The following is a 13977-nucleotide window of genomic DNA, read 5'->3' as shown; positions in this document are numbered from 1 at the left end:
CGTTCTAGTGAGTGTTTGGGGCAGCAGGACAGTGTGTGTGGGACTGAGTCCAGATAAACTACAGTGTGTGTGTTCAAGGTGATAAAGGAACATGTCACCCAGTGACACAGTGTGAAGAAGACACATTTTCAGAGTGATATCCATCAGAGGAAAGCACGTTCATTCTGAATGTAAAGTCAGTCCAGTGCACTCTCTAAATAAGAAGATTGTAATGCATAAAAACAAAAGACACTAAAATTCAGAACAGAACAGAAACAAATACTTAGGAAGGTGCAGGCTTTACAGTCGGGGTTAAATGATACAACTGTAAGCAAGTGAAGATGGAGAACTTATAACCTGAGTCTTGATTTAACGGTAAGAGATTCCACAGTAATGGAGCTCAGAATGGAAACGCTCTTGTTGGAGAGTTCGTTAGATAACCTGCGTCCTGATCTGAATGTGGGATGCTGCTCAACCATGAATACTTTTGTTGGTGAAAAGCAGCAGCAGCTTGTAGTGAAGTCTCGAGGAGCTGAACGCATGAATGAGAATTTCTCCACAACTGTGGGCTGCCAGTGATGCCAATATTACTCTCATATATTACTTAATATTATCAATAGTATCAAATGTGTCCCTCAGATCGAGCAGAAGAAGAACTAAGGAGAGGCCGAGGTCAGAGGTGAGAACAGTCTCAGTCCACCTGAGACTCAGTCTGGCTTCTGGCCTCTCCACTCTGAAGTAAGATAAGTCAGTGAGCTGAACGGCAGCTGGTCTTTCCAGAGTTCAGGTGAAGAAGATTGTAGATCAGCCAGTTGTTCTACCCCTCCACATCACAGAGGGATGATGACATACAACACCACACACACATTTGGCTCACATTTCACCTGTTTCTAGTGCCACCAGGTGTTCGATAGAGAGATTTAGATTTATTGTCCAGAGGGAAACTAGCTTCTGTAACTCAATACAATTCAGTGTTTCTATCATCGGTCATTGTAAAAAAATAAATAAAAAGCAGTTCCCAAGGTTTACTTTTCATATTCTAAGACAAATCAACAGCAGCTGGATATTAGAAGCTGAAACCTTTGTGATTGTAACAAAGTTAAATGTTGATTACTTTGGGAGCACAGAAAAAAAACTACAGCTCTCATGAAAAACTACAATTGCAGGAACTGCGAGTATCAAACATATGAAGCCAGCCACATGACATACTGTTGAGAAAGACACTGGATGTTTCGTTATTAGGATTGTTTCAAATATCAAGGTAATTCTCAATGAGGTTTTCTTACTTCTAGAACACTTTGGCTCTCCATAAATGTAAAACTGGTACAAGGAAAAGGAGCATTATACGATGTACAAGATGAACTATCTCGGATGAATGACATTTGTCCAGCGACCGTTGCCACAACCTTCTGCTGATGGTGTGCAGAATAGCTCACACAAACTAAATGGATGGTTCCAAATATGTTCCTCTATGCAACCATGGAAACACATCAACAGGACCAGGTACAAACCCACATGACCACAGTGTGCAATGACAGGAAGGAGGCAGGATGATGGTAATCATATACATCAAAAGGGGCTGAACCCTGTATTGCCATCCAATGATTCTGAGTCTTTACTGTATGTGTTAAAACGTGTATATGTACTGTATATAAAGATGGCCGACACTTGCTTTGATTTTTTTGTTTGGCCCATGTCCCATCCACTAACTTGAAGGAGGAGGGGTTTATGACCTATACTGCAGCCAACCACCAGGGGGCGATCGAGATGTTTTGACTTCAGTCTTGGGGAGCTGTCATGTCGTGCATCTTTATAAACAGTCTATGGTTTTAATGCACGCATGTGTTTACGTGCACGCTCGCTCAGTGCTTTGCAACATCAAACTTCATGTCAAATCAAACCGCTCTCTTTATTTCTGTCACACTAAAGCTCTAATGTAAAACTTTTATTCTGCCACTCTGCCCCAGAAACAGTGGCCAGCCTGTGTAGTATCACTACTGTACCAGCAGGGGGCACTTCAGTTAATTTGCATTTGAACACCCAGGTTTTGTGTGCTCCAACAACCACCAGGTGGCATCTGTGAGTGGAGCGCCTCTGAAATCCCCGCTTACTGTACCTGGTATCGTAGTCCTGCAGTACAAAGAACTTCACTACAGAACTTTGACTGAACACAGGAAGTACAGCAACACAACAACTAGCTGACAATGGAAACATGGAGTAACGTGCAGACTACTTTAATTTGTAAAAAAGCAGTTTGAGAATAAATTGATAAATAATAGATAGATACATTTAATGCTATAGCATGAATAATTAATAATTTGTTGTTGACTGCATTTCACAGAGTTTTTAAAGGGAGTCTGGGGATGAAGATTAATGTGTTGATTTGTTGTTTGTTGAAGCAACTGAACTGCAGCCCACTGACGGTCACATGACTCCCTACTTGCAGGTCGTACTGGTCCCTGGAGACTCTCCCGCCCTGAACAACAGCATGTGACTGTGGACATGATGTCATACTGAAGTCCTCCCACACTGACAGCTGCTTCCTGCCGACACAACCACTGATATGAGGTCACATCCTGCTGTCTCCTCTGAGACAGAGACAGAAAGAGAGAGATATTATAAAAAATAAAAAATAAAGAAAAAATCAGTCGAGTTCAATAAAGAAACGCAGTGGAGTTCAGTAAAAAAAATGCAGTAAAGTGCAGTAAAAAATGCAGTAGAGTTCAGTAAAGAAACACGGTTGAGTGCAGTAAAAAATGCAGTAGAGTACAATAAAGTAATGCAGTAGAAGAAACGCAGTAGAATGCAGTAAAAAACGCAGCAGAGGGCAATAAAGAAAGCAGTAAAAGAAACACAGTAGAAGAAATGCAGTAGAGGAAACATGTTAGAATACAGTGAAAAATGCAGTAGAAGAAACACAGTAGAGTTCAGTAAAGAAATGCAGTAGAGTGCAGTGAGGGAGTAAATGAGAAATGAGTAAAAGTTGAATTGAACTATTTTACATTTTCATCAAAAGACTAAAACTAAGACTAAAACCAGGATCAACAGTTCACCAACACCGTTTGATGGGTTTTAATTGAATCTGCCGTCTGTAGATCCATAAATGTCCGTCTTCCTGTCAAACCTCACACACTTCCTATCTCCTCCGACTTATTTCTGTTACACATGTTGTCATTGTTTGTGTTTCTGTTGTCAAGTGCTTGCTCATGGTGGGAACTGTTGGGTCTCTGTAATAACATTATAAAGAGTCGGTCTAGACCTGCTCTATTTTGTAAAGTGTCATGAGATGACTTTGTTGTGATTTGGCGCTATATAAATGAAATTGAATTGAATTGAATTGAATCATGACAATGGCTCCAGATTACATAGTGATGTGATGTGTGGGATTCACTTATTTAAACTAAGAGCTTCTATGTTGTTCAGGTGAACCGTCAGGTAGAATCCAGTCAGACCGGATCAGCAGGTCTCAATGTTCATACAGCTGCTGCGTCTCTTTGTGGTGGTTTTGCGTCTCTTTGCGGTGGTTTTGCATCTCTTTGATTGATTAAATGAAATGTTCCTTCAGTTTATTGTGCAGCTTTTAAAAACAGCAGTGAAGATTTGAAGATGCAGCCGTCTCTGAAGAGGGTGAGTACTTGTTTTGTTTTATATTTGCACTTTATTCGGATCACTTAAAGTGTACGTATAGAAGTATTAATGTTGTAGTGATTTATTGCTATTTGAACACGGCACCTAGCACTTTTTAAAAGGTCCCTCCCCATCCAACATTTGACCTTTGACCTCCAGCTCTGGGAGCAGGCAGCAGCCTGCATGGACGTCCTGCCGGAGGACCAACACTCCTCCTCTCCTCTCCTCCCTCCCTCTTTTTTATTGCCCTCCCCTGATGTGGGACAGGATGTCGCCATGGTGACGGGATAAACAGATGATAACAAGCCCTCTGCACCGCAGAGCTCATTTGAATGCTGCGACTGCCGCTGAGGGCCAGAAGAGAGAGAGGAGAGACAGAGGTGAAGAAGAAGAGACAGAGGAGGACAGAGGACAGACAGGTAAGACTGCAGGACAGTGATTGTGTGTTTTATTGTGACTCTGGAGAATGAACTGGATTTTAGGAAAATGTTGAGAAATGTAAAACTCAGAGACAGAAAACATGTTCAGAAAACGAACTTGATGTTTTAGTTTGAATAATTGATCATGTTTCTACAGTTAGAGACTCCAGACTTTTCATGAAATAATTTCAGGCGTGTTAAAATCAACAGTCTGATCTCTCAAACAAACTGAGAAAAACAGTGAAAGAGGTTTTAGGTGACAAGCAGGCAACCTTTCATGTAACCAGTTCATTCGTAGAAAAAAGACTTGAATGATTAATCTATTAAAATCTATTTTAAAAACTGTTGCCATTATTATTCTATCAATTGACTAATGAAAGAACCAGCAGGTAGTTTCAGCTGTAGTTGGTATTGTGTTGTACATAAATACTGTATGTGTTTTATGAATAATTATGAATAATAAGTGACTCTACATAGCGAGGTGGTTTACGTGCAAACACTAGAATACAGTCATTTCATGTCAAAATCACATTTAATGTTTAATGCTGTCATATTTGGATCGTTTCAGTGTTTTTGGGCTGATTGACACTGTGTGTCGACACTCAGTGTGCACACCACCACACACACACATACAGTGACACACCCATACAGTACACACAGTCTGACACACTACAACTCAAACACATACAGAAACCTTCTGCTGTAAATAAATCAGCTTTATTTTTAATATTCAAAGTGACCTGCAGTTAATAATTATTTCTATTCATTATTAATGTTGTCTAGCAATTGTTTGATCTTTAAAATGTCCAGGTAAAGACAAAAGTCCATCTTCAGGCCAAAACAAACTCATATTTGGAGTTTTTACATGAGAACTAACTTTAAACTCATGATTCAGCAGGAAGAATCCTTTTCATTCTATATGGAAACGTGCTGTTCAGGCAGGCACATGTTCAGTACACCGTCACCAAGGTTGGACACAGTGTCCATCCGTTGCACACCCTCTGATCACGTCCTCCACCTGTAGTGTCTCTGAGATGCAGCCTCGCTGCTGCCTCCACCCTGTTGGGTATCTCAGGCTCTGGTGGGGGGTTGTGAGCTCAGGGACTGTCTGCATCAAACTGCTCAGTTTTGTTCCACAGCATCACATGAGCAGAGACGCACCGCCAAAATAAAATGCATATTGCTGCGATGAATGTTTCCTGCAGACGGACACAGAAACTGTTTCAGTCATCCGTCTCGTGTGTTACTATTTTAATCCATTTCATTTAATTAATCAACGCAATTTGAAACGTATTTTTATGCGCTCAACTAGCAGGTGACCTACACTCAATAGTGTACCTGAACGTCTCTTGTGTGGACACAGTGTTAAGAGTAGAGATGTGAACCAGGAAACTGGCTGCCTCTAATCCGGGACGCCATCCAGCCTCTTAAACACAACACGCTCTGCTTTGACAACTGATCCCAGAGTAATGTCAGACATGTCTGCCCACATCCACACACGTGTGTTTGAGTCCTGGTGGAAAGCTGCTGGGCTCTGAGAAATCCAGACCTCCTGCTGAAACCAGAGAGGATCAGGACGGATGAGACATGAAAGACTCTCCTCTCTCTTGAACACACAGTGCACAGTTCGACAGGCTGAAGTTCACGTAACACTTCAACATCTCTGCTTTTAAAGAACTACACTCATGTTTTAGGAAAGGGAGCAGCAGCTGTAGCTCAGGTGGTGGAGTGGGTTTGTCATTAACTGCAGGCAAAGATGGCGTCAGGACGTCAGGGGGAGGGTGTGCTGGATAATAAATACAGTCTCAGCCAATCACATCACCAGTCTCATCGCCCTGAAACAGCTGAGCCACTCACAGTGAAGCATGATTAGTGCGCATACGCCGACCGTGCATGCAGCCTGTTACAGTCATTCCTGTTTGTTTTCTTCTTTTTTTGACTTTTTCTTCTTTATTTCTTTATTTAACTCAGAACTTTTTTTAAGTACTGACTTTTGAAGTTGTGCCCTCTTCAAACATGCTGGTGGAGAGAGTTCTGGTACTTTTTTTCACTCTAGTACAATTTCCCCCCGGGGATCAATAAAGTATTTCTGATTCTGATTCTGATTCTGATGATGACAACAGCTCAACAAATGAAGAATCAACGTTGTCGTCTGGATGTGAGAGCGACACACAACCAAACGTGTTGTTTTTTTGTCTGAACGTAAACATCAAATATATATACATAAACATATATACATATTTTACAGTATTTTTGAACTCCTTCCTGCTGTTGCATGGAAACAAATGCATGCCGGTTTTGAGCACGCTTGTCACCCGTCTCCTCTGAAAATAAGGAATTTGTGCGTGCAAAAGACGTAACATCTGCGTCGGCCACATCTCCTGCTAACCAGAAACAGATCTGCTGTGATCCGGAGCCGTTTACCTTCAGGAGGAGAGCTCAGAGTTTATTTTTTAAAAAGGGGATTTATCTTCACGCTCAGTTCTCAGCCTATCTGCTTGCTGGGAGCTATTTCTTCAATCTGCCAGTGACCTAAATCCATGTAATGTAATTATTAGTTTTCTAGCTATCCTGCTAATGCTAGCTACCTAAAACGTCAAGTAAAATATGCTTTAGGTAGCTACAGTTTGATGGTCACTCTGTTAGTCTCTTTATAAAGGCTGTGTTTTTTCTTTTTCTGTTGTCATGACGACTGAACAAGGACAAACACTTCATGTTAACCAGCTGTCATTAACAAGCTGCTGCTGATAAAATCATTATTTTATAATCATGACGTCATGAATCAGGTTCATGACAGCAGATGAATCAACGTTTAAGGTGATGGAAGTTAACTTTACTGTCAAAGTCTCTGAAACAAGCTGCACTTTAACATTCACACCCTGCAGCATTCTAATACCACGGAACGGAGGCTGAAGCTTAATGTTCAACTCACTGAACTGAAACTGTAAATGTCTCAACTGTCTGGAATCTGACACCTGCACACGAGTGTAAACACACACACACACACCTTCCAAGAAGTGTGTGTGTGTGTGTGTGTGTGTGTGTGTGTTGGGAGGCAGACACACAGAGCTACACGTTTACTACAGACTGAAGGTCTCTCTCGCTCTCTCTCTCTGCTCGTAACAACAGCAGGATTCATAATAACAACATCACTAATTTAAGTCCCGCCCACCATGGCTCACACTGGCTCTGATTGGTATGGCTGTTTGCCAGAAAACACTTGATGGAGGTGAGCATCAGAAAACAAACTGTTTGAAAAAGACAGAAATTAAAAATCTTAAAGGGCGTGGAAACTCAGTAACAATGACAACCACTGTTAGGGATTGCATCAATGTGTGTGTAATCACACAAGTCTGAGAAACCAGAGTGAGGTCATGTCTCACACCCGACACACACACACACACACACACACACACACACATTGACTTACATCACTTTTTGGGGACATTACATAGACTTACATTCATTTCCTGGAGACTTACCCTAACTAACCTTAACCACTGACCTGAGTAACAGCTGAGATTTTCCAAATATTTCTTTTTTTAAACACCTCTGAAAGACAGAAATAACAACCAGTCAACCACTGTTATGTTGCCTCTATGTATCTATCTATTTATTCAGCGTTATACTGTAACAGACTCTCTGAGAGATACTGGTGAATGTTCAGTTCAACACTTGCATGAGGCCTATTGTGACATATTGTGTCATTTCATTTGCCTCCAGTGCCGGGTGAAGACTCCCTTCACAGCATCATCAGCTCTTTCTTCTCATTTGTCTTGTTTTGCAGATATTTTCCCATCATGGCGGAAAGTGCAGACATGGAGCAGCTCCTGACATCTTTTAAGAAGTTTGCCATCCACGGAGACACAAAGGCTACGGGGAAAGAGCTGAACGGCAAGAACTGGGCCAAACTGTGCAAAGACTGCAAGATTGTTGATGGCAAGAATGTCACCAGCACCGACGTGGACATCGTCTTTTCCAAAGTCAAGTGAGTCTGCAGACGAGTTTCTGTGTGACGGCTGAGGAGAGGACCTGCAGAGAGCTGCTGATACAGCAACTCATCCAGTCTTAAAGGGGACCTATTATGCTTTTTTTTGTGAAGGAAAGTCGGTTAGTTTCTTGATGGACAGATGGATTTACTTGTTGCTAAAGTAATGGTTAACTACTGCTAACTGTAGCTGCCGTTCACTAGTTAGCTGTGCAGCTAGCAGTCCTCTTAGTCATAGATATATATATCTATATCTATGCTCTTAGCTAGCTGACTCTAACTCTAAAACCTCCTCCTCCCGGCGGTCCAAAGCTCCTGTGCTGGCGGTGTAAACACCAACACTCCCCTGGTGCTCAGCGCTAACTAAGCTAATGGCAGCTACAGTTAGCAGCAGCTTGTAGGCTGCAGGGAGCTGGCCAATCAGAAGAAACTGGGCTGTTAGGTATGGGGGCCTTAATGAAATGGCTTGTTTCAGACAGAGGGTGAACTGAGGAGCTGCATGCAGAGCTGCTCTAGTGGAGTCCCAGAATAAAAATATAGAGAAATGAGTATAATAGGTCCCCTTTAATGAGTCAATTTCATATTATGATAGTTTGTGATTTCTGATCACTTTTAATGTTGGACAGTCGGATTGAAGTTCTTCCCTTGTATCAACCTCCTCTGCCTCTGTGTGGGTCAGTGTTCTGTAGCTCCTGTCTGTCCAGACAGACATTGGGACTTTCATTATAGTATCGTCTGCATACATCTGAACTAAACACCCTGTGCAGACTGTAAATCCTTTAGATATAAGATAACAAGAAGATGTTAATTCATTTTAGAATATTGTTTTCTGACATCAGTCTATAAGGCAGTGTCTCAACAGAAGTACCCCAGTTTTCATAGTTAAAGTCTTTTCAGTACAAAAGTCCCTCTTTATGTTTCCCTGTTGTGCTGCAGTGGAAGGATCGTAACATAAAGAGGGCATCAAAAAGGTTGCCACTATGGAATACATCCATTTGCTTTGACTAATGTGGACTGTTTAAGCTGCGTATTAACTTCAGATAAACTTAATATATTTTTACATAGAATGAGGATTGTGGATTTCAACTGGAATCACAGAGATCTGTTAATGTCTAGTATGAACAAGAGCAACAATTACAGCAAGTTGAAAACTATTGTTTTAAGACAGGCCTGTCCTGGGGGGTGGGGTTAGGTCTGTTAAAGACACAGCACTTCACCACTGACATCTGGCTTCTTGAGGGGACAAAATATAAATCTAATAAAAAGACAATTCAAGTAAAATAGATGGTTGGAGGATACTTGGCATTTTATAAGGATTCATGGTAAAAAGACTCCACGGATTAATTGACATTAGCCGCAGCTCTGTTAACGCAGAGTAGTAACGTTAACAGTGAATCTAGTTTAGTGTTCTCTGTGGAATCTGTCTGTGTTTTTGTGTTTCTGTGTGAAGACAGAAGACAACTCGTGTCATCACCTATGAGGAGTTTCGGAGAGCTCTGGAGGAGTTGGCTCCAAAGAGATTCAAAGGTCAAAGTAAACAGGAGGCACTGGAGTCCATCTTCAAACTGGTAGAAGGCAGAGAACCCTCCAACGTTGGTGTGACGGTAGGATATAGTCTATGTAGACCCTCAGTGGCTTCGTCCGGTACCATAAGCACAAACACACACCCACTTCATGAGATGAAACAATCACCTGACATCAAAAAACACAAACACTCAGTACAGAAGCTCTGATGTTCAGAAGTTGTTCTCTACAGCTACGAAGAAAACGCTTGAACGCTTGTTACACTCTCAGGGACGCGCAGCAGTTCTCCTCCTCGTCAGTTAAATATCGGCAGGCACACCTGGCTTTAAAGGGAATTAAATTAAAATTAAAGATGACACTCCGATTGGTTTAATTCATGTTACGCCCAAAACACACCTATGAATAATGAAGAGACTAAATACAACCGTTTTGAGCCTTGCTCCTTACATTGAGCCCAGATTATGCGCCGTTTAACTAGCAAAAGGGGAGTAGGACACGTCTTAAATGCACTTGCGCTTTAGATCATGCACTATAGATCGTGTGAATAGGGCCCTATGTCTCCCAACACCATGTCAATGAAATCACCAGAGCTGCCTTTTTCCACCTAAAAACATTGCGCGTCTCCACTCTCCTTGTCTGCCGCCAACACTTTGATCCATGCCTTCATCACATCCAGAATTGAGTACTGCAACGGCATTCTTTATGGCACATCATCCAAAATCCAAAATAAAGTCCAGTACATCCAGAACTCTGCTGCTCCCCTTCTCTCCCACTGCTAACTCTGACCCGTGACCACATCCCCTCTGTCCTCCAGAACCACCAGTGGCTCCCTGTCCAACAACGGATGCAATTCAAAGTCCTTCTCCTCACTCATAAAGCCTGCCACAATCTGTAATTATAGTATCGTCGGCATACATCTGAACTTCACGTCCTGTGCAGACTGATGGTAATCCTTTATATATTAGATGATAAGAAGATGTTATTTCATAATAGAATATTTAAAGTTGCTTTCATTTTTCACCCTCAATAATTCCCCTGGAATCTGTGCCCCCCCCCCCCCCACCCCGCCCCCCCCATTCTTCTAAACCCACCCTGGGGCATATGGAAAAATGGACATTGAAGTACTGATTAGTAGTGATTAGTTTACAGAGATTTCACCTGTCACCCATCCACAGTGGAAATTGTGTGTGGCCCTTTAAACTCTGATGGTTTGATATTCAGTCAAGAGCAGAAGAGACAGCAGAGACAGCTTCATTAAAACATGATCAAACATGATGGATGATCTGCTGCTCATGTTTAATATTCAGCACAAACAGCAGCTCAGTGTTACATCACCTCTGGCTCATCTTCATGTTTCATCGTTCAGTCCAGAGCTCCACAGACACACCTCTCACTCTGCTCATTAAACGTTGCTCATTGAGAGTGCTCTGAACATGTCTGGAAACTCATCAGAGAGGTTTATTATTATAATGCTGAAGTCATCAGAGTCTGAGCCAAGAGGCGAGACAGTCTGGATCATCTTCAGAGAAGACCCAGTAAACTCTAATCTGACTGAAATACTCACATTTAAAATGATAATCGCTGATAATTATATTCCAGTTCTTTGTGATCATGCATGAGGGAGGAAAACGGTCTTTCCTGTCTGTTCTTGTGTAACGTCATCAATCAGTATTATACCAATTCATGTTACATTTGCAACAGAGAAAGTAACCACTTAGATTTTGAATAGGTGGTGGATTTATTAAAATAATGTCTGCTGTAAAATAACCTTTTATCCTCTGCCCCTGGTGAGGAGTCAGTTTGGACTTGACTTGAACATTTTTCTAAATATAATAAAGTTAAAACATTTTAAAGGGAGCATTCTTCTGCTCTTTTTACGAGTTGCACATTTTGTTTGTTTCCTGCTCTCGGCCTTTAGAGGGCAGCATGTTGGGTACCTGTGTACTTTTCTAACCTGTTGGGGGCAGTATGGAGCCAGCATAGAGTCAGCAGTAATAAGGTGCTTTGACTTCAGTCTGGTCTTATTCATTTCCCGTCCTCTGTGTGTCCATCAGAAAGTGGCAAAGACGGCGGCGGTGGACCGCCTGACTGACGCGTCTCGTTACACCGGATCACACAAGGAGCGATTCGACGAGAGCGGCAAGGGAAAAGGTCGGGAGGGCCGGGAGGAGCTCGTGGAGAACACTGGCTACGTGGGAGCGTACAAGAACGCCGGGACGTACGACACCAAGGTGAAGGCAGAGAAATAACAAGGCAGGAAGCAGCGCCGCCTGCTGGGAGCTGACAGGAAGCACAGCTCCTCTACAGCACTAAGTCTGGACCAAACCTTGAACTTTGACCCCTCTGTGTGTGTGTGTGTGTGTGTGTGTGTGTGTGTGTGTGTGTGTGTGTCTGTGTGTGTGTGTGTCTGTGTGTGTATGTTGTGTTTGAACTGGACAGACTGACAGAGCTTTATGTTCAGTCAGATGAGCTGCACTCAGATCAGGTCTGTAAACTCTGTAAACACGAGGATGTGACAGAAGTGTTGCAGTTTGTAAGTAATGAATTATGAGGTGAACATGTTGTTGCTAATCTGATAGATGCTGACATGCTAACACCAACATTAAGGCCTATTTAGGAACCAATGTGATGACAGAAACAACTGAAACCATCAGCAGAACAAGACCCAGTAAAAGCTCATCAGTTACTTTGATACTGAAGAAAGTCAGTGTCATGTCCATCCTGTCTGAAGGAGGCTGTAGTTTGGGTAAAGTTTTTCTTCTTGTTAAATTCTGAGTAACTACCAAGACAGTCTTAGAAAAGCCTTCAATAGTGTCAGTAATAGTTTCAGTTGTGTGTCTTTAATCTGCAGCAGCTTTTGGATCCATGTTGAATGAAACTGAATCATCAGCATCCTGAAACCGTCTTTGATTTTTAATATATACATTTTCACAGCCTTGTTCTTCCTCTGCAATACAATTATTTTAAACGTCTTGTTTCTGTGTGAAACTCTTTATGTTTGGACTTGATGCAGGTGCAGAAACTGGACTGCAGTGACTTTGTTGAATGAATAAAAGCTAAAAAAAAGTGTTCTGTTCTCTCTTTGTTCTCTTGTGGTCTGTTTCCACGACAGGAACTTTTTCAGGAACATTTTTAGGAACTCAGGAACGTATTAGACCCTGTTCTTTACGTTGGAAACGTACGTAAAGTTGGTTAAACGTTCCTATAAAGTTCTTGGTCCCTGCAGTTCCTTCATCATCTCAGCTGGTTTATTGAAACTAGACTTTCTCCCAAAAGGCAGAATTATTGAGCTGATTTTGAGATTAGCTTTTGAAAATGTATTGTTTTGCGTGTTGGGTAAAGATATAATATAATGCAAGTCTCACAAACTCCTCAGAGCTCAGTAACCTGTTGCACAAAAACATTATGATAAGATCACCTTTTTATTTCCTTTGTTCTTATTTTCTCACATTTTGCAAAAGAGGGAAGAAGAAATGCAGAAAAAACAAATACAGAAAAACATATTCAAAAACAAAAGAAACAAATGAAAGGGGAGTTTATAATAAGATCATTTCATAGCCGGCTGAAAACCACGCCATGTTTCTTTTTATACAACCATCCTAAATATGTGCTACTAGCTGAGGCAGTAAAGGTACATTTAATCATTCACCATCCACACACCGAGGGTCGCTGTGGGCTGGAGCCGATCTCAGCTGACGTTGGCCGAGTTCATTGTTAATTGTTGTTTGTTCTTTAAAGATTTGCTGACTCTCTGTGTGTGTGAACGTATCTTAATGGGGACATAAGTCTGTGCACTCAGCACATTGTGAGGACTCAAGATAAAAGCAGGTCCCAACAAGGGTTCAAACTTCAGACTTGGTTCAAGGTTAATGTCAGGTTAAGGGGGCTTTCACATCAGGGACCTGGGTCCGGATCAGAGTACACTTGACCCTAAAGTGTGAACACTGTACTGTACTACTTGAAAAGGTGGTCTCGAGTACGGTTCATGTGTTCACCTCAGGTGCGAAAACTATTGTACCAAAATGGAAGTAGACGCCTTCTTAATGAATGTGACGTCATAACTATTTGACTGCACCATTCAGCACGCGTCGATCTCAACTATTCTCTGAAGAAGCAGGAAGGAAGGCGAGCGGGTCGTTCTTGACATCGTCTCCACGGCAGCGATAATAACAAACACAGTACTTTTCTCTACAACAAATGTGTGTTGTACTCTTCTTCTTCTGATGTTTTATGGCGGTTGGTAAACAACATTACGGCGCATTACCGCCGCCAACTGCTACGGAGTGCGGATCACGTGTACGCGGGTACGAAACAAAGTGAAAGCTGAGGGGGGGCATGAACGACCCGAACCTCCAGTGTGTCCTCGGCAGCAGAAACAGAAAGCAGATGCAGCTCCTTGTTGTCATGGCAGCCACAGTGTACACAACACAACAGTTGAGC

At 42.0% G+C, this 13977-nt stretch overlaps 1 protein-coding gene across 1 annotated transcript; it reads left to right on the top strand.

Annotated features, from left to right (window-relative positions):
- Positions 1-3942: 3942 nt before the first annotated feature.
- tppp3 (tubulin polymerization-promoting protein family member 3) lies at positions 3943-12587 on the top strand. The gene is made up of 4 exons (XM_070904589.1): positions 3943-4025; positions 7813-8013; positions 9464-9617; positions 11592-12587. Exons 2-4 carry the CDS (start codon positions 7826-7828, stop codon positions 11784-11786), a joined length of 537 nt encoding a protein of 178 aa, XP_070760690.1. The 5' UTR covers positions 3943-4025; positions 7813-7825; the 3' UTR covers positions 11787-12587.
- Positions 12588-13977: the final 1390 nt, after the last annotated feature.

Source organism: Enoplosus armatus, chromosome 1 (assembly GCF_043641665.1).
Source record: "Enoplosus armatus isolate fEnoArm2 chromosome 1, fEnoArm2.hap1, whole genome shotgun sequence".
Taxonomy (NCBI): domain Eukaryota; kingdom Metazoa; phylum Chordata; class Actinopteri; order Centrarchiformes; family Enoplosidae; genus Enoplosus; species Enoplosus armatus.
This window is presented reverse-complemented; position numbering and strand designations above follow the sequence as displayed.

What these genes read in the sequence shown, in the direction of transcription:
- tppp3 (XM_070904589.1), top strand. Translation starts at nt 7,826, where the DNA reads ATGGCGGAAAGTGCAGACATGGAGCAGCTCCTGACATCTTTTAAGAAG. An exon ending in ATCGTCTTTTCCAAAGTCAA is followed by an intron (nt 8,014 to 9,463) that starts GTGAGTCTGCAG and finishes TTCTGTGTGAAG; the next exon opens with ACAGAAGACAACTCGTGTCA. An exon ending in CCTCCAACGTTGGTGTGACG is followed by an intron (nt 9,618 to 11,591) that starts GTAGGATATAGT and finishes TGTGTCCATCAG; the next exon opens with AAAGTGGCAAAGACGGCGGC.